Source organism: Bombus impatiens, unplaced genomic scaffold (genome assembly GCF_000188095.3).
Source record: "Bombus impatiens unplaced genomic scaffold, BIMP_2.2 scf_2222, whole genome shotgun sequence".
Classification (NCBI taxonomy): domain Eukaryota; kingdom Metazoa; phylum Arthropoda; class Insecta; order Hymenoptera; family Apidae; genus Bombus; species Bombus impatiens.
Genome location: NT_178641.1, coordinates 63,289 through 83,292, shown reverse-complemented (window position 1 = coordinate 83,292; position 20,004 = coordinate 63,289). Strand labels below are relative to the sequence as shown.

General features: G+C 39.5%; 2 protein-coding genes across 5 annotated transcripts in view; both read left to right on the top strand.

The window, feature by feature from the left end:
• The window catches only part of LOC100744232 (mucin-17), a 51,195-nt gene extending 39,300 nt beyond the window's left edge, over positions 1-11,895 (top strand). For 3 of the 4 annotated variants that reach the window (XM_012393142.3, XM_033324379.1, XM_024371993.2), the window contains 8 exons: positions 1-232; positions 645-846; positions 1,147-1,260; positions 3,603-3,770; positions 4,839-5,081; positions 6,456-6,722; positions 6,995-7,309; positions 7,598-11,895. In XM_012393142.3, the coding sequence (XP_012248565.1) occupies positions 1-232; positions 645-846; positions 1,147-1,260; positions 3,603-3,770; positions 4,839-5,081; positions 6,456-6,722; positions 6,995-7,309; positions 7,598-7,651 (1,595 nt within the window). In that variant the 3' untranslated portion in view covers positions 7,652-11,895. The remainder of the gene's footprint in view (positions 233-644; positions 847-1,146; positions 1,261-3,602; positions 3,771-4,838; positions 5,082-6,455; positions 6,723-6,994; positions 7,310-7,597) is intronic. The other variant, XM_012393146.3, reaches the window with a different exon arrangement.
• Positions 11,896-16,284: 4,389 nt separating this feature from the next.
• Positions 16,285-20,004, top strand: part of LOC100746401 (bumetanide-sensitive sodium-(potassium)-chloride cotransporter) — a 24,869-nt gene continuing 21,149 nt past the window's right edge. The window contains exon 1 of the mRNA XM_012393218.3: positions 16,285-16,382. The gene's annotated coding sequence lies outside the window, so the exon portion shown is untranslated. The remainder of the gene's footprint in view (positions 16,383-20,004) is intronic.

Sequence of the window (20,004 nt, the reverse complement as noted above, 5' to 3'; positions counted from 1 at the left end):
CCTTTGTCCCGATCGGTCTCGAGCCAAGGACCCCGGTTTCGAGTAGCACGAGCCCGGCAACCGTTTCCGACATACCGTCGGTCACGGCGCACGACGCGACGGTGTTACCCGACCAGGAGGAGATTACGTCGCTAGTTCGAATCGACGTGGAAGGCACCTGGCTCGACGTGTGCCCACAAATGGACAAATTGAGGCACACCCTGGCGAACATTTTAACGTCCGGGATGGACAAGTGAGTGTCGCAATTTCTTTCCTCCTTAGTTATTCCATAAGTAAAGAACTCTCCCACTGTCGAATAAATTTGTCAATTTTTTATTATCGCAAGGAAAAATTACGCACGAAACTGTCACGAAGCAACGAATCGAGTGCACGCGGAGTAAATAAATTTGTGGAATAGGGAGACTCGGAGCTTAGAAAGTACCTGATCTAGTCGATTTTCATCTCGGTATAGAATAAATTTATTTATAAAGAAACTGGCAGTATCGTGGGTCTAAAGTAAATCTCGCGATAACCAGCGGCACGTAGCCGAGAGTTTCCGGAACCGTGCGTTGCTTTGAGGTTAATACACGTTATAATTTCCTCTCGACGTCGCTGGTATATGTTTAACGTTTAACAGATAGTATCTTCGTCGTCTCCCGTTACAGGCCGGTATCCGACAAACAAATTATTTTCCATCAAAATCCGTGTCAGGAGCCACCGAATACTACGCCATCGTCGTCCGACATGCCCATGATGACCATCTTGATTTACGTCGTCGACGAAATTGGCAAGTTCGACAACACTATGACGAAAATGTTGCCCAGTTTGTACGAGGATTCGCGGGACCACGTCAAGTTCCCGATTACCGTAAGTTTATCGTAATTTATAGCCATAAGAGATCTGTCGACGAAATTTTACAACGTGTATTTACATATATATCTGTCGTTGATAATTTATACAGAGTCAAAATCTTAATATTTTCTCACAAAAACGATTCTGAGCTTTGTGATGCTATATTTGAACGCCGTAATTTTATTTCTACTTGTCTTCTTGGTCGAAAGCGAACAAAACTTGAGTTCAGTGTCGAGCATCACATCGTAGATAATTAACCGATGTCCATAATACAATTTAGTTAACGTGTTCCGCCGATTGACCCACTCTTTTCAGATACACAGATTTCTTCTGGTACAGGAAAAGGGTCCAGATTCCGGAAACGCGATAGCGGTCGTCGTGGTCTCCTCGGTTGCCTTGATTTGCCTGGTTCTTCTCACCGGTCTTCTGGTAACGATTTCTTTTTTATTAATCAATACTTTTTACTTTCGTCCAAGATAAATAAAACGCACTCTGCTTTTCATTTGAACATTCGATAATATTATATATTCGAATCCTATGGAGATATTCACGCCTTGTCGATCACGATACGGTCAAATCTCATTCGTTTCTTAAATTTTTTCTAACTCGAGATAATTAACGATAATTAACGAACAAGTGGCTTTTTTCATTTTGCTCGTTAAACACTCTCGTTCGTACCGTACGATCTACCGTCACTTTCGGACGGATGAATATCCTGTTCACCCAAAATCAACTCATTCCTTTACGTTCACGTCGAATCGATGATTATCTCGTCGATACGTTCGCGAGTCAAAGAACGCGAAACTATGTTATCATTCGTCGCACGCTTATCGGCTGGCACCACTCGCACGAAAAAGTATCATTCAAGACTAATGAAACGAGATTCCCAGTTACGCAGGTCAGCAAAGATCTATACTCTCTGAAAAAGGCCTCCTCCTGCTTGCATTAAGCTCATTTCGCATCGTGTTACGTATTCATCCGTCCATACTTGTGATTTACTTCCAGTGTACGTAACATCTAATGATAAATACATGTGCGTGTGCGTGTGAGTGTTTGCACTTTTACGTCCGTGTTCGTCCCGCTTTTTCACTCAAAGATACAGCGTTTTTTTAATTGTTTAAAAAGGTCATGTGGCAATGTACGTAGATCCGTATCGGCGAATCGGCATCAAAATTAATTTGCATCGATGCAGACGTCAGAATATCGAACAGAATTTGTTGGGAAATAAATTTCCTCGATAAATCAGTTTCTCTCCATTAATCACCTTTTCACCCATTTCTCTCTAGTCTTTGATCTTTTGCTCTTTATAATTCCTCTGATAACGATAATAATAGCGGAGTTGGAAACATCGGACATTTTGAAACACGCGTTTCGACGTTGGTATCGATGCAAATTTCGCGAATCTTACACGTCGATGCATCCACTGCAACGCATTTCAAGTTTGAACGTGTAGACCGAACTGGATGACTACAGATACGTGAAGTTTGTTAGAAATCTTTGCCATCGAAGACAGAGATATATTCCTTTCTACAGCGAATTACATTTGTGCATCGTCTGTCAGTTAGTAGCATCGTCATTAGTATTAGAATTATGTGTACGAAAGATGGAATCACGATTTTGAGATAAATTGCAATAAATCATTTTTCACAATGAAATTATCGGGAAAGTAAAAATACAAAAAGCAATGAGAGCGTAACGAAGACGAGGATAATTTATCTTGTCTTGGCAAATAAGGCTAACTGTGCTACTTTCGTTAATAGTACAAGAAAATTGCATATCAATCTAACTCTGCCACCGATCGGTTACGATGTAACGATCGCTCAAGATCAAAGGAAGGGGAAAGAAATCGCGAAAACGCGTTTCAATTTCCTATTTAAAAGACTCGTTTCCGGTCGAGCGTGAAATTCTTTCAAAAAAAAAAAAAAAAAAAAAAAAATGGACAAAATCATTCGCGGTTCCAACCGCGAGAAAAACACGATGCACCTCGTCGTTTGTTCGCTACAAAAGACACGATGCTCGTCCTTGAATCGGCTATTAGACCGAGCAACCATCAACGCTTCATTGGTTTTCGCCTCGTGTATTTCATTCACGCGTGTTTCCATGTCGAAACTGATCGTCGGAACGTGTTTCGACAGAAGAAACACACAGCTTGCTGCACGATGTTTCAAGATTGTTTGCTTCTCACGTGAAGAACAATGCGAATTAACATTAGAAAGGTCCATCGAGGAATCGGCAAATATTATTCCTCAGTTTTCTATGTCTCGTTCAAAATAAGGACAATTTAAAACAGCAGATTGTTCTTCTCGATGATTGTTTTTAAGATATGACAGGATTGTGTCTAATGTTAAGACGAAGCACGATCCTTGCCGATATCCTTGATGAACGTTGAAATTGCGAGACTAGCGGTACTCGCCACTGCAACGAAAACGAGACTTGTTAATAAACGGAGATGTTTCTTTGTTGCACTTTCTATGAATTTCCCTGGAAACTGTTTCGATGATATTCGTTCGAAGTGTACGTAATATTCGTTGGTAGAGAACAACGGCTACTGTAAACTCCGTGACCGCGGGCTTACAATCGGAGAATACAAATTTTCATATTCTAACGCTAGAAACTTGCGAGAAATTTCGAGTGCATTTCATACTGCCGCTAAAATCACCTTCTTTCGAACGCTTTGTTCCACGAGTGGTTAGTTTGCAAAGTGATAGAATCATGTTTCTCAGGAAAGTTTAGAGAGCAGATGTGCTAATTCGGTGGAAAATTATTTGCAGTTTATCATGAGGAAGAGGCAAACGAGGTTTAACTATGGCGAACGATGTCGTCCCGTGTCTTTAGACGCTTACAGCCTTGACAGTGTTTCCGCTTACAACAGCGTCAGACGCAAAGGCGTGACGAGATCTTCGAAAAGAAGCTATGGGAATCCAACTTTCGAGGATTCGGTAAGTTCCATTTTTTTTTCTTTTTTTTTACGACTTTTTGCTAAAGAGTGGAACGTGTTTCCTAAGAAATAGAGTACATATCGCACGAAACGGCAAACGGATAAAAATATCGATGCGAATGGTTCCGTTTAAAACGTTTTGTTTTCCTTTCATAAAAGAGCAAATGCAGGAAACGAATGGTACAATTACTTACCCACGCTAAAGTGGTAAAAAACGAACTGGTTTGTTTTCTTACAACTCAACTTTCTATTAGGTAGATCAACCAGAACGAAGACAGACTTATGCTCGTGTCGTAACTCGAAATGTAGGACAGGAACAAATTGAGAATATTTTACTCGCGCGTGCTTTTTCCGCCATTTTTTTTCCTTAAAAAACTTCCGGATAAATGGAATTTCATCGTTCAAAATCGTCAAAACGAAACAATTTAGTCATTTTTATCCAAGCAGAATAAATTGATTATCTAATCTTGTATCGTCTTACACACAAAAGCATTTTGCTTTCTAACGTGTCCTGGCCAAACCTGTCTTCCTTTCTTCGTAGCATACGTTTAACACGTTCTTGTAAATAGAAATTAACTCTTCAGGTATCACATAGAAAATCGTCTCCCCGTAGTACTTTCCCACCGAATTATCATAAAATAACGTGGCATTATTTTAGACGTTGCAATTAGAAAACTGTAAGGGAAAAGTAATGCACTGTACGTTATCCCAGGTAATCTTTGGCAAACGTTTAAACCTTTCGAAGGATAAAAGTCTGTGTAGTAGCGTTGTGAGAGATAAAATAAGTCTGGTCAAGCATTTAACGTTAATCGAGTTGAAGGGAGAGTGTCTCTTAAATCGTTAGTTTCCGATTACTAAATTTTCTTCCGCATATTCGTCTTTTAATGGGACGAAACGATTAAACCAACGAAGGGAATTAATTTCGCTGGAATTGACGAGGAGATGGGGCATGAAAACGAATGGTAGTTAGAAGATCCGAAAGCTCGGACGAAACTCCGCTGAACTCGGTTAACGTTGCAGTGAAATACAGGAAAATCATGTTTCTACAAAACGCGTGTCCTCGTTGCAGAGCGCCATTCCGTCTCACCCGTTGAACTTCGCGGCCCTTTCATCCTTCTGTAACGACGTTAACGCAATCAACGAGGAATTCTCCGGTATTCCACAAGTTTCAGCGAAGATAGACGAATTGCCTGCTGGGGCGGAAGTGAAGAACAGATACGCGAACGTGATACCGCTTCCGGAGACCAGAGTGCTCCTACAAAAAATCAACAACGATCCTCTTACGGAGTACATCAACGCCAGTTACGTTCGGGTAAGCTGCCTTAACACAGTTCCGATATTACTTCGATTCCCAAGTAGATTTTAATGCTTACGATCGAAAGAGACCAATTGCCCGCGAGACTCTATGGTATATCGAGTAAAGGTGAGAAGGAAATAATGTAATCTCGTTGCAACGAAACGTTTCTTTTCATTCTATTCTTACGTTTCATTCGAGCGAGTACTCGACGCGCCCGGTTCATTCATTCTCGTTCCAGCGAACAAATCATCCGCGCGATCTCGGAAAATCAGCTTAATAAAAACACTTGGTTGCGTATCTCGAGCGATCTGATCGTACGTGAGTAAGGGTTAAAGCAGCGTTTTGTCTGCGTGAGAAAAAGGATGTTGCATAATGCATTACAAAGAACACGAATGACTATTGCGTAAGCTGGAAGCACGGCAATACGCGGAAGCAGGACGACCGTCAACACCTGTTTCCATCGAACTACCAGAGCATTTAAATAAATGCACTGTACCGACAAAAGCGATGGTTAATCGTTGCTCTGAGAATAAGTAGGCGATTTTTCTAAATGTAATATTGCTAATTAAATCAATTAGTCCACTGGTTCTCGAAAGATGGAATGAAAACACAATGAGATTTCATATTGCCAGACACATGTACTCGCATACGTATGTTGTCCGCGCTCTTGCCTATGATTATTTCACCTATTGCTCATTGTGTTGCTTATTTATCATTTTCCAGAAGTTAGTACTGTTACATAACAGTACAGACACTGTGTTCATCGGCTATTCCAACGTTTCACGTTTAAACAGCCGATTTCCATTTATAAGCAACTTAAAATCTCGTCGTCGTCTCGTCATCCTACCCCATAACGTCCCGTTCAAAGACCGTTTACGGTCCTTCGAGAAATAACAAGCAGTTGATTAGAATTGCTTTAACCAACGGATGCAGACGATCCGACGTTTTCAACGTTTCCACTTTGCGCGTGTTGCAATTACACAGCATGCTGCCATTGACGAACATCGAACGTACCGAGGGCAACGTTCTCGGACTTGCAATTAGCGCCGGACTGTTCCTTCCCCATCGATAATATCGATCGATATAGTATCCTAGGCGCAACGCAATTATTGCGCCCGTTAATTGATTCTAACTGCGATCGATTCGGCTCGAAATAAGCGAATTCTATCCCAGAACTAATTTCAAACTAACGTTGATCAACATCTCGCTAATTAATCCCAATCCTATGTAATTATTCTGCGTTACAGTTACAAGTTTCCTTTTCAGACGAACGACGCTAAAGTAGACACGAAACGATAAAGATCGAAACGGATATAAATATTGTAATTTCTTTGTCAGCCAGCAGAGCATAACTGTTCGTTGTAACCAAGTCACGAAAATGATTTTCAGGGACCGAAGAACGCGACGAAATATTACGTCGCTTGCCAAGCACCGATGGAGTCGACCGTTACCGACTTCTGGAGAATGATCTGGGAGCAACAGTGCAAAGTGATCATCATGCTGACCGATCTCGTGGAGAACGGGGTGGAAAAATGCACCGAGTACATCCCACCCTCCGAAGTTACCGACTGTCGCCGGCTATACGGTGACTTCCAAGTTACTCTGAAAAAGAGAGAAACCAAAGAGAAATATGCCATTTCCACGCTTCATTTAAACGTAAGGAACATCAAGGACCGTTACGAACTTATAAAAATTATGCTTTCCCACGTTCTTCTCCTTTTGATTTTCTTCTTACAAGATTTATGCTTTGGTCGTTGACAGTTCTCGAATGTAACGCTTTGTAGCACTTTTTCGCTCAACTATTCTAACGTTGTGTATGCACTCGTCAATCGGTGGATCCATCGTTGTCGCCAAGTCGACCATTTAAAGATGCAACTGCTACAAGTAAAAATTAGAGGCGAAGCTAATACGAAACGTGACTTTTACAGAACTTGGAGAAGAACACGTTCCGAGAAGTGTATCATATTTGGTATCTGTGGCCGGTGAACGGGGTGCAGTCGGACGGTGCCGGGTTAATAGCTGTGCTTCTCGAGGCGAGGGCACTCCAAAGAGGTGGCCCTGGACCCATTGTGGTCCACTGTAGTCCTGGCACTGGACGTACGGGAACGTTAATAGCTCTTGACCTAGGAATTAGACAATATGAGATTACGAGGACTGTGGACGTGCCAAGGGTCGTTTACACTATCAGACGGGACCGTGCTGGAGCTGTCAAGACGAAAGAACAATACGCTTTCATTTACAAGGTAATTTGCTTTTTAAACTCCCTTGCCTGTACTTTGTCTTCGAGTTTGCTTACTCCGAGAAAATGTGTTGTTTCGTGTATTTGATCGCGCGTAAGGGATCATAAGGATACTCGATTTTTCATTAAGAAACCGTGTGACAACTGCGCGCGAAAGATATTTACGTACGATTCGTTTGTTTAATGAGATATATTTAAAAACGAATCATCTATCAAGATGATTATTCTGTACTGTTCGGAGATAGGCGGGAGGAGGTATTTTGTCAGATAAATGCGAATCTTACTTTTTCAGGCATTAAATTTGTACGCGACCAAACTTGCCGGCGGTGTGCTGGAATCTACGTGAACCGCTCGAGATTTCGAAGAAACGTCTGTTCAGACGTCGAGTCTAAGTCGTAGCAGAAAACTGCTTTATCTGTGAACGATAAACATCACCGAAGACGATAAGAAACCGCGAGATTGTACGACGTACGATATGCCAGTTTTATCTGGACAGGAAGCTAATGAAAATCGAACGGAGGAAGTTAACTTGTGATACGTGGACCATAGCGACGGTTGTATCTCGCTCGAGACCTTTGTTTCGTCCTCTCGACGTCCGACAATCTCGCAAAGAAAATTCAAAGCATTTCTTACCATCCGTTCGTCTACCCCTCTCGATCGACGTTTCGGTATTTCTTAAGAGAACGTTGCCATCATATACTAAGTTATCAAACAGATCTACGTCAATTTATAACGAAATTTTGCGTGGTATTTCGTCCACGTATGAAAGCAGAATTTTTCAAAGTGTGCAAACAATCATAGAACTTAATTACAAGTAGGAAATTCTTAATTCGAGTAACTTAAGCGAAGCAATCACCGATGATCCAACGCTACCAGTCGAGTATTATTAAAATCGATATTTTATTCTAAATACGTCGTGACTGAGAAGAGGAGACAAATTGGATGGTAACGTGTTCAAGCGAAGGACGAAGAGGCGAAAATTAATTTGTGATATCCGGACCATCCGTCAACGGTATTCAACTTCGTATTTCTTAGGCCTATTCAATTTCGTAAAGCTTTTTTTACCGTAGATTTCGTCTCTTTTTGTCAATATTTTAATATACATATGTATATATATTACACGTATTGCGTACATATATTTATAAATAAGATGACGATTAGGTATAGTTGAATATTTAATGTTGATGCGTCATACTTCGTAGTCGATAGCGTTATCCCGGAATATGGCAATCGCGGAAGAATTATTTCTTACGATAAAATATTCCGCAACCGGCATTGTATGGCCAAACGAGAGTAAGAAAGGAAAACAAGCGAGAGATATCTTTCTCGGAGAATTCTGTGTGTGTATTTAGTGTCGTCTTAACGATGTAAAAAGAAATATATGTATGTATACAAAATATGTTAATTATTATTTAGTATTGCAATCGTTTACGACGTTACATTTGTAAGAATTCAGAGAGATCGCACGATCGACTTCTTCTTTTTTCTCTCTTCTTTTCCCAGCTATAGATATATGTATACATAATATATATATATACATATATATTACCGTATTATTGTTGTTATTGTTATTGTTGTTGTTGTCATTGTACAGATACTTTGATTCGTAGCAGGTTGCTCTCTATAATTGTACATAGAAACCAACCCGAATAATACACGGAGAAATTAATTGTATCGTTAGATTCCGTTAGATTTTTCGTTCGTTTCGTACGCGGAAGTGTCGTGAATTCTCGTGGAATTACACGAGCGTGTTCGTAGTCGCACGCCATTTTTCTCAGAGACTTCGAACACGTTTCAGGAGCGCATCGAATTGTCCCATAAATTTTGTCGGTTTCGTTAAACCCTGTTAAAGTTAGCTTCTGTGAACCATCAGGCATTTTCGTTTCAGCATTTGAAAACAATCAGATGATGCGACGAACGTAAACAATCGTATTAATGATTCATTTCGACCGGTTATTTTTGACCGACGATCTTTCTCTGAGTGTGCCTTAAGAAATAGGTTCTTTCGACAAGGATTAATTTACTTTTGCGAAACACGCGAATTATACATTTTCCGTCATCCCGTGTATCTTTTAAACCAATTTGTATGGCAATTATACATGTACAGGAGTAACTGCGGCTTTTGTTGAAATTAAATGTTTCGTCTTTTATTTGTATAGAATATCCTCAAACGTCAGCGAATTGTTAACCAAAATAATTATTTATTTCTATTCTACTTTTCCAATTTTTCGTATTAATATTATGTAAATGTACGCAATGTACCGTTTGTTATGTTTACCATCTCTCTAAACGTAAAGGCTAATAAACTTGTAAAATGATCAAATAATTTCAAGATCAAATCAAAGAGAATCAAAACCAGACGTCTACACTGGCTTTTTATTCGTTAGAAATCATCGCGAGATGAGTGTTAAATCGACAAAATTTTTGGTATGATACTATCAGTGTCATGAACCGTATGAAAGAATATTTTATACGAAAATTGCCCCCCTACTCCCTCAACCGACAGTCGAGATTGAGCGATTTCGCCAACTTGTATGAAACGTCACGTAAAGAACTGGAACGAAGAGCTGAAATTAAGCTGCGTGTGAGAAAACAAAACCAGGAATACAGGGTTATTTCGTAGCTTCTATCGAGCCCGCTATTTAAGCACATACGTATAGTACATCCATAATAACTAACTTTGTAATAGTACTGTAATATGGTAAACGAGTCGACGTATAGTCGAGGCTACAGAGTACGTAACTCATGGTACATCATCTTTCCAGAATATCATCGAACAGAGACGATAGAAATTTTTCAAATTGTAAATCTAATACGCTTCAGCAAGGAACGCGACGAACATCGAACATACACATTTATGGAATTAAACGACAATGACAATTTACACGTCTAAGAGCACAGAGATGCCCGTCGATATAAAAAAAATAAAAAAAAAAATAAAAAGAAAAATTTCGTACAGTTTCGTGCGAAAGATTCGTGCCACTTTTGATTTTTAGTCGACTGTCTCCGAAGCATTCGCCTCCTCCTGTGGAAATTTCGAACGCCGCTTAATCAATTTTAGTTGTCGTCTCTGCGAAATGAAAAGCGAAATACAATTTTTTCACAGAAACAGCCTGAGCCTCTCGCACGATACTGTACGTCGGTGTAACAATGCATAAACATTTGCCATAGGATAAAAGATTAGAAACGTTCGGATTAATTACATTTAGAGGACCTTTACAAAGGATTAAGACGGTTAGGCGTCTAGAGATTAAAAATTCGACATAGTCGAAGAGAAAGTAGGAATATTAAGCGCAATGATCTCATTTGCCGATGCTTGGAACGAAGTGAATTCTCGATTGATAGTTCTTCGATGCGAGCGAAGGAGAAATTTCATGCGCCACGCCATTATTAATTACGAGAATGGTTCTTATCAAAGTTATTTCCCGCGTGAACGATGCGATTGTATTCGAGCGTTGGAAAGACGTGGGTCCCTGTTTCCTGAATAGTATTATATAATGGAGCAAAATATATATCACGTAATCGATATACGTTAGGATTTCTGTCATACTTAATGTTATAACCGCTAACTAATAACTCGCATTCGTCGTAATCGTATAGAAGACTCTGTGTGTGATATCGTTTTATGTAATATCGAATTGTAAAAGCCGAAGGAAATGTCCACTTGAAAATTCCAACAGATTAAGGATATATTCGACTTACACAAAACCAGTTAACGCGCCAAATATACATCTTATTTAATTATATTAATCGTTGGATATATCAAGATTTCGTATCGAATTCTTCTTTACAAGTATATCGTCCACTTCTTCTTTCGATTTAACGACGACAACCTCGTTGGAAATTTCGATTCCTGAAATTCAAAGAACTGCTTTTTAAAGTTTGCAAAGTTTACGGAAGATGGAAGGATTTTATAACGTTTAAAACGTAGTCGATCACGGTTAAAATATTTTCTTTTTCCCTCAATATCGTATATCTTATCGGTTACGAATGACGTACATATCCCCAACACACTTACCTTACGCGTTATAAGGGGATTTCGTCCAGAAATATTTTAAGCTAACTCTATTACGAATATCTCTTTGCCAAAGTTTAATCGTTACTTCAATTAATATAATATAATAGAAAAGTATTAGAGAGAGATAATATCTCGAATAAGTTAATACAGTTATTTAAGAAACTAAGTGGACAAGATTTACAGCACAATGCAATGCGTGAAGCCAACGTACCAAAAAAAAAAAAAAAAAAAAATAAAAAAGAATTTAAATGTTCGATTATAATATAAATGTTCAGTATCGATACTATAAGAGGAATATGTATGTTTAGACCGTTTAGAGGAAGTTAGAGAAAAATGTGGCCGCGTAACGATACCTTCGAGAATGACGAATGAGCGTGTAGAATTAATAGGAAAACCAATGAAAACCGAACGTGCATGTGTCGATATAAAACTATACGTGTAATAATATCACAGAGATCGAAAGCTGATGAACGAAACACGATAAATAATGGTGTTCGGTCGCGTAGTTATCGCGACAGCTGTGTCGATTGCACCTGCATAGCTGGACCAACAAAATAAATGTAATTGTTCGACGCTCGTTTTGTTCTTTCAACTGCCTTATTTCACGTAGAAACGAAGAATCAGCGTACAATATTCGTGTACGACAGATTCTTTACGTCGCTGATACGCGTACATGAACTTACGAAACTTCGTTCGTGTACGACTTCTAAGGAAATAAAATAAATCTCACGTTCTTTTTCACGTTCGAACGAAACGCCTAACTCTAATGGGGAATTCGCGTACTATTTTCTTTTTTCTATACGATAAAAATAGATCTCTAATGAAAATTAATCTATATACAATCTCCATTTTCGTTTACGCTACAAATATACGAACTTCCGGCGAGCTTCGTGTATATACAATTTCTAGCCAGAAAATACATTGTAAGCTTCGTGTGGCAATCACATTCTAAGGAGAAACTGATAAATAATTTCGTTTTTCTATACGATAAAAGCAGATTTATAATGAAAATCAATTCGTATACATATAAATTCCACAGATAAGATAAACCTTTCATATTTTATCTGCAATTTGGTGAAAAATCGTTGGCCTCGCCGGGTTAAAGCGGAAAATATAGAATGTTTAACGCAAGAAGAAAGATCCTCGTGTTGTAACTTTTTCCCTTCTCGCAGTACACACACCCTCCGAGTTTGCTATGCGGAACGAACAACCATGTAAGGGACTTCGAAGGGTTACGTGTCTATCGAGATTGCTGAGTACAAGATTTCACGAATTTATGGTACATCAATCGTTGTCGAGGGCGAGAAGAAAGACGTTAAAAGCACAAATAGTCAGCAAAAATGTGTAAATTACGTCGATTTCGTACACAGGGTGTTTCTAGTAAATGGGTCAGGCTACAGCGAAAGCAGCGAAAAAGCGCAGAGATAAATTCTGCGCTGTTTCGCACGCTCTATCGCGTCATCGTACCAGTTTCCTCGCAAGTTCATCGGTGCGGTTGCAAAGCTCGATCGCACTGTTTCCTTTCAAATGGATGTTTTAATCCTCCGCGGGAGAAACGGTAAGATATTGGGGTCAGAAAGCGCTTAGTTTAAAAGATATTTCAATTTTAATTTCGCTAAGTTTAGCGCACGAAAGACAGGGAAACTTTTCCTTCTTTGTCAAATTTTGCAAAACTGCGACGTACGAAACGTCTTTTAAATCGATCATTTCTCGACTCGACTATCTCGAGACATTTTTGCAGAGAACGAAAAAATGCATCAGGCGGTTTATGAAAAAAAATATAGAGTTACAGTAAAAAAAAAAGAAAGAGCGCGTTTGCGCTTTGTAGCTAAACCGCTGCATTCGCGAAGGAAGCTGTAGAAGAAACAGTACAAATGGTTTTTCTCCGACTTCGCTTGGAACGAATTCATAGCTTGTCCCGGCTACTAGAGACGCTCTGTATAGTTCTATCTTGTCCTAGGTAACGTAGAGATCTAGATGATGTCTCAAATCTCGGAAACAGCAGAAACGTTCTTTCGCGTATCAAGTGAACTGGAAAAACAGAGGAATGTTTGCAAAAATCTCGGTGCAGTTATTCTTTCCAAGAAGACTCGCAAAACTAACAAAAAGTCTAGCAGTAAATATACCGAAAATCCGTTAATCGATACAGGAAAGTTCGGGGCTGTAACTAGAAGTACTGTTTACAGTACGTTGAAAGCTGCGCTTTTTTACGCGTTATTTTTAACCAAAACAGACTATGCCCCAAATACGACGTTTATCAGACACCGAAAAGTATCCACAACATGAAAAAGTTAACGATTATGTCTGAAATACATTTGCAATCTATTTTTTCATAGTCGTTCTCGTTCTTCTCGATCCGATCCAAAGCTTTATCGTAGGATGAAAGAGATCACAATGGAATTCACGATTTATCGAAGTAAATGAATGCTACGTTGAGATGGAAGAACACGAAGATAGAGCAAAGTTTGGATAAATGCTTTGTCGGTTAATTGACCAGTCGAAGCTTTCGTTGTAGCGGATTTACTATGCAAATATTGTTTGAAGATGTCGGTACGATAAAAGTCGCTGGTACGTAAGCATTAATTATATAATACGCTATTCCTAAACACTTGCAGCTAAAAGGATGACCCTGTAGACATAAATTAACACAAAGGTATAAAATATACGTGAAATTGTTTAGAATAAGCGGTTGTAAATACTTCTTACGAAACTCGTGGAAGTCTTTGAATCTGTAACCTTCGTTCTCGTCGGGACATTATTCTCGCCGTGACACAATATTCTTGTAGTTACGTAATATTCAAATTAGATATCTTAAATGTTGGATTTACATTTGACCGTGTAAACGTCGGCTGTGTCCTTTAACTTGCAACAGTTTTTTTTTTTAATTTAACTTTCATCGCTCATCCGTCTCCGTTACTCGCACCGATACGATGACAATTATTCTTAACGAATACGTAAAAAGAAATACGATAAAAAGTTAAGAGAATTTATGGTTCTTCCATCGTTTTACGTGTTAGTTTATTTAAGCATTCGTTGACCTTTGAATGCCGAATAGCTTATTTGAAAGTACGTAGGACTTCCACCTTTCGATAGAGAACTTTCTGCGAATAAAAATCTCGCAAGATACAAGTTTAATTATAATTTTCTAATAATTGTGTGCAAAGTTTGATTAGAGAGATTAGTAAGTTATCTCTTAGATCGTACGAATCGAATAAGTCGCGAGTAAAGCAACAGATACGATGCAACAAACGTTGGAAAAAATTATTTACGATTTGCATAATACGCTACAAAGTTAGCGAGTAACATCAAACGAACTATCGAACGCGCTTCGCGCAATTTCATCTTCTCTGAACAATATCCAGTAAAAAGCGTTACGAAATTCTTAAATTACACGCTACTTGCACATTCGACCTTGCGATATCTTGTATCGCGAAATTATAACACGCGTGTCATTTTCAAAGAAATAAAATCGACCTCGTAATGTGAACTGGCTGAAAATCTGTCATAAACGCGGAGGAATAATCTAAATCTCTAAGCCAATACGTTGTCTGTAACAAAGCTTTTCCTCTTGAAATTTTCCTCCTACCGCCGCATGTAACGTAATATGTAAAATATCGCAATATCATTCGTATAACCGTTCCCATTGTAACACGTCCACGCATACGGTATATCATCGTTGAATAATACGACCGAAAATAAATGAACCGATTTAAATCTATCGTTCGAACGATCAACCAAAATTCTAATTTTCCCGCGTGTACCGCGAATACAAGTACGCTAAAGAAATTTCTTAATTCTCCTCTATATTTATTTCTCGTCTCGCCTACGACGAAAGTATCCCAAGTGCGTGTCTCTTTCCTTTCATTTCTTTCGCCATCTTTCTCGCTCTTTCCATCGTGCTATATCGACTGCCTATCGTACAACGATCAACGATGTACGATATCGTATTGTTGGCATCGTGTCGCATCGTCGTAGTGCTCCACTAGTTCCGCTTGTTATAGTCACGCGTTTGATTTATCAGAGAAGAGTCCATCGAAGTTTTATCGTAGCCGGAGCCCTCTCTTATCCAGGTGGTCTACAAGATCGTTTGCTGGATCGGACTGGCTCGAACTGGATTGGGGCTGTTGGATCTCGAGATGTCCGGGTTACTTTGCTCGGTCGTAGAAGGAAATATATACTCGCAAATTGATCCGCGCGTATTCGCGAAATAATCGTTTACGCAGAAGCTACAGTTCGGACGTCGGTTGCTGCCAATTCTTTTCATCAAATTGTAAATGTTAAACTTCTGACGCATTTTTACGCCAACCGATGCCTGTGTTTCTGCAATTATTAGTATCGTTTAGTATCGCGCAACCATGACCCAAGCGGTATCTGCTTGTACGTTACGCGATGCCAATCTTTTTTCAGCATTCTTTAAATAGATCGAGATTCGATACTTATCCACGCGGATTACAACCCTTCGTACTACATAGCGTGAAAATTCTGCGGAAATTCTATCGAAACTGAAACGTTACTTTACGAATACCGAGCGGATAACGTAACGCGTTACTCAAAATCGGTCGATTAATTAACATCTTTACGCTAACTGTTCACTTTTCCATGAACCAAATACGTAATTCCATTTCTCGTAGTATTGAAAAAACTGATTAATTATCGATAGAAACGAAGAAGAATATGGTAACTTTAAGCATATGCCACCTACGTATAGAAAACGTTGCTCGATTCAAGTAGATTTCCAACGTTTCGAAATATTTCGCGCGATATTTTGTAAAATAAATAAGAAAACTGGCAATCGTGATTGACATCTGGTACGAAAGCAAAGACGGTCGATCCTCGCGACACGTGTTATTTTATAGTGACGCTTTTATAGCAAGGCAAACTCAAACTTTAATCCTTTCTTCCTCCACGGATCTTCGCAACGCTATAACGCGTCTTATGTGCTACGGGACGTCACGTTGTGACTCAGTTTTCTTCAGTTTTGCTGAAAGTGATCGTTTCTCGAGAACTATCGTTGCCAATATGGGCCAGTTTCGACTAATTCTGAAACCAGTCCCGACAGGTGAGATTTAATATCGAACCGTTTCTCAAGTGACCGCTACACTAAACATTATTTATAAACGTAGCCGAGGACTATGTCGATGCAACGCTCGTCGCGATACGAATTTAAACTATCCGTAATATGAAAACACGAATCTATTAAACCTTCTAACAATATCGTTGAAACAGTTTTATCGTACAAAATGTGTCGAGCCGAAGCGAGAAAATGCGTTTTATTATATTTTACTGGCATCCACGACGCAGTTAAATACGGTTTCATTACGGAGCATCAAGTTCCAGATGAAACTCGAATCAGTTCTAGATCGAGTAGGTTTCTGCCAGTTCCAAATTGAGTTTAATTTAAACGCGCGTTAAGATGCTCAAAATGCGTGCCATTATCTCATCTATTTGCGAAACCGTTTGTTAAATCGATCGTATTGTCACGCGTACAGGCAAATACGTTCTTAGGTTACAACAGCCGCTTTCTTATCTCTATAAATTATCGTTTTACAAACGCTTCAACGAATTCGAGCCTGTCGATTCACACGAGCGTTCTCTGTTTTCAACGTTGCTTTTCTGAAATTTTCAAAACAGATTTTCCTACCTTCTCGTAAATACGCACACGCACACATATGTACGTATGTTTGTTCTATATGATAAAAGGTCCGGTCGAGTAACAAATTCCGAATCGAAAATATAGAACAACGTAATGTTACGTTTAAGGCTTCGTCTTCGAGAAAATCCCGGTTGAAGGCGTTTAGTTGAGTCTAGTATACGCGTATGATAAATTTCCAAATTGTCTCTCTCGGAAACAAAGCGTCTTGCGTAGCGTCTAACAAAGCGGAATACGTTATTCCACGTTCTAGACTTATTTTCACGCGTAGTGTGACCTCCTGCCGTCTACTTTGTCCTGTCCAATCTGGAATTATATACGTTCGCGTAAAGTATATATTTTATAAACTTTCTTTCGACTCGGCCGATTGATTTGAAAGTCGTATCTAAAAACTTGCAAAAGCGCGTGTTTTCGCGTAATCAGGATTAACATTACAAAGAAATTATCATCTTTTGTTCGCGAATATATTCGCCTACGAAATTAGTATGTACGTACAGTGACTAAATGCACGCTTTTACGAAATTAATACGTTAATTAAAGCAACAAGCGTAACGAGATATCGTAAAAATGATCGACGTTTGCACGGGAAAATTTTCCATCGAGAGGTTTTTCCCGGATATGACAAATGCCTGACTGTGATGTAGCAATACTTTCAAGCGGATCAAGACGCGCGCTGGTAAACACGACGAACGCCGCGTGTCCGTCTTTTATGAAAGAACAACCTAAACTCGCTATACCAAATTCCTTCTGCTTTATTTAGAATCCCCTCGAAAACGCATAAAACGAGCATAGCGCTTGGCCATGTGTACATAGAAACTTTAAACGCGTAACCAAGCATAAAGTTGAAGAGGCTTGAACATTTATCCGCAAGCTTGTCGCGTTGCAATCGCTCGTCGAGCGCATCCCTCCGAACGAAAATATTTGCGACAGAAATTTCTCGTCCGATTATTATTAATTAATCTGGAATGCATATCCGCAACGAGTTCTTCCATCCACGCGATTAACGCTTCTTCGACGTTGAACAAACGTTAACCGGCGACCTCGAAGCGTTTAGATGAACCATCTCTTTTATTCGGTTTGTTTTTTCTACGCGAACAGGTCTTTGCCTTCTAATCGAACCTTCGCATTCCGACGGATTCAACGACCGTAACTATGCAAGATCGTTGAAAGAGGCAAAGAAAAAATAATGGAAGAAACTCTAGCTACCATTTAAAACGTAAGAAGGACATAGCGAAGAAAAAAGGCTAATTGCGAAACGTATGTGAAACGAAGGACGAGATCCGAATCGTTTTCTCGGCTATTAAACCGATAGAACTGTGTTCCCATCAATCAGTACCTTCGTTGGCCTTTTGTAACCATAAATATTAAATTCGTAGTCAATTAAATTTATAGACTCGCATTTACATTCACGAATCCCATTTACGAAAGACGTTAACGATTTCGAAATACTGCAATATTTTCCTCTGTAAATGTGTAAAAGATTAGATCAACGAGAAAGTTGTTCCATCGAAATACGAATTTCAACTTTGCCTTATTAACATTCTCTGACATCATAAAAAATAACCAGTCATCGCGCTTTATGTATGCGTGTATCTCTTTCTGTATATTCGTCAAAGCTGTCGATTACCGTTCGTCCGATAAAAATACCACGCAGAAAAGACCCTATTCGAAGGATTTTCGAAAATGTGTCAGCTTCGACGAGAGGATTGTCCGAACTCGAAAATCTCCTCCTCTCGATATCGCCCCACCTGAAACATCTCGAATGCGAAGAACCGAAGCAAATATGGAACGCGTCGAAGGGAAACGGACATCTATCTGTCTATCTATCGTTTCCTAAGGCACGAGCGCCAGAGATGCAAATTTTTGGCATAGTGACCTCGCGTGCGTTATGAATCATTGACGAAACTACTCGGTGACAAAGAACGCGACCAGTGGACTTCCTATTTCCGGAGCAGCTAATTTTAATGAGCACTCGCAAATCCTAAGGATTCCTCCAGCGGGCAATTTCGCGTTACTGGCAACGCGTCAAACTTCCGCATATCCGGCCTTCGCGGTACCTACCCTCCGCGCGCTTAACATTTTCCGGATATTACCACTCGGCCTGATCGAACGAGTATTTCTGGCTTGTCTACAAACGTGTGCTCATGATTTCCATTATATGACCAGGGTTGCAGGTTTCTAGGAAATTTAATCTCGATTAAATCGCGTCATCGAACAAAACTTTGACTCTAATGTCCAGATTAACCGACGACACGAGAACGAGAATGTCACTCGTAATAGACGCGGTTATTTTTGCACGCTGTTATTATTATGTCAGAGTTACTTTATCAGATAACCTGTACGAAGAAGCGGAAAGAAACAACGCTGTGTTTTATTAACATCGATTTAAAGGATAACGAATCGTTAGATAGAAACGACGATTCTACTTTATCGAGAAAGGAACGGTCGATCGTCGATATTCGTTTCATCCGATCGTTGCATAGAAATCTTGCCTGTAACGCGGAATTTCCTATATCGAAGTCGACTCGCGTAATGTTAGCCTCTTTGGTCGTACGATATACATACTCTTTCGCGTTATTTACCGCATAACCAGCCAGTAATTATTATCTCGGACGAAAAGAAGGTGCGAGATCTTACGCTGTAACCTAATTGCCGTTCATGTTTCCAAGTAAACAGTGCAATGATCAAATAATTTTCCATTATACAACCCACGATCAAGCCTGTTCGTTGTAAGTAACGTAATAGTTACCGAACGAATCCATCGGCCTGGGCGGCAACTCGCATGCGCGATGTTAGCGTTAAATAATGATACTCTGAATTGCGTTACCGCGGATTAATTACGTGCAATTGCAACGATGAATAAGTTTAATGAGCGAGATCGCAACCGACCGGAGACACGCCACCAAAGATACGTATCGTCAACTCGTGAGAAACGAACATAAAGGATTAACGAGGATCGTATGACAAAGACAAAGAGGAATTGACCGGAGAACTTGTGTTAACAAAAAAAAAAAAAAAAAAAAAAAAAAAA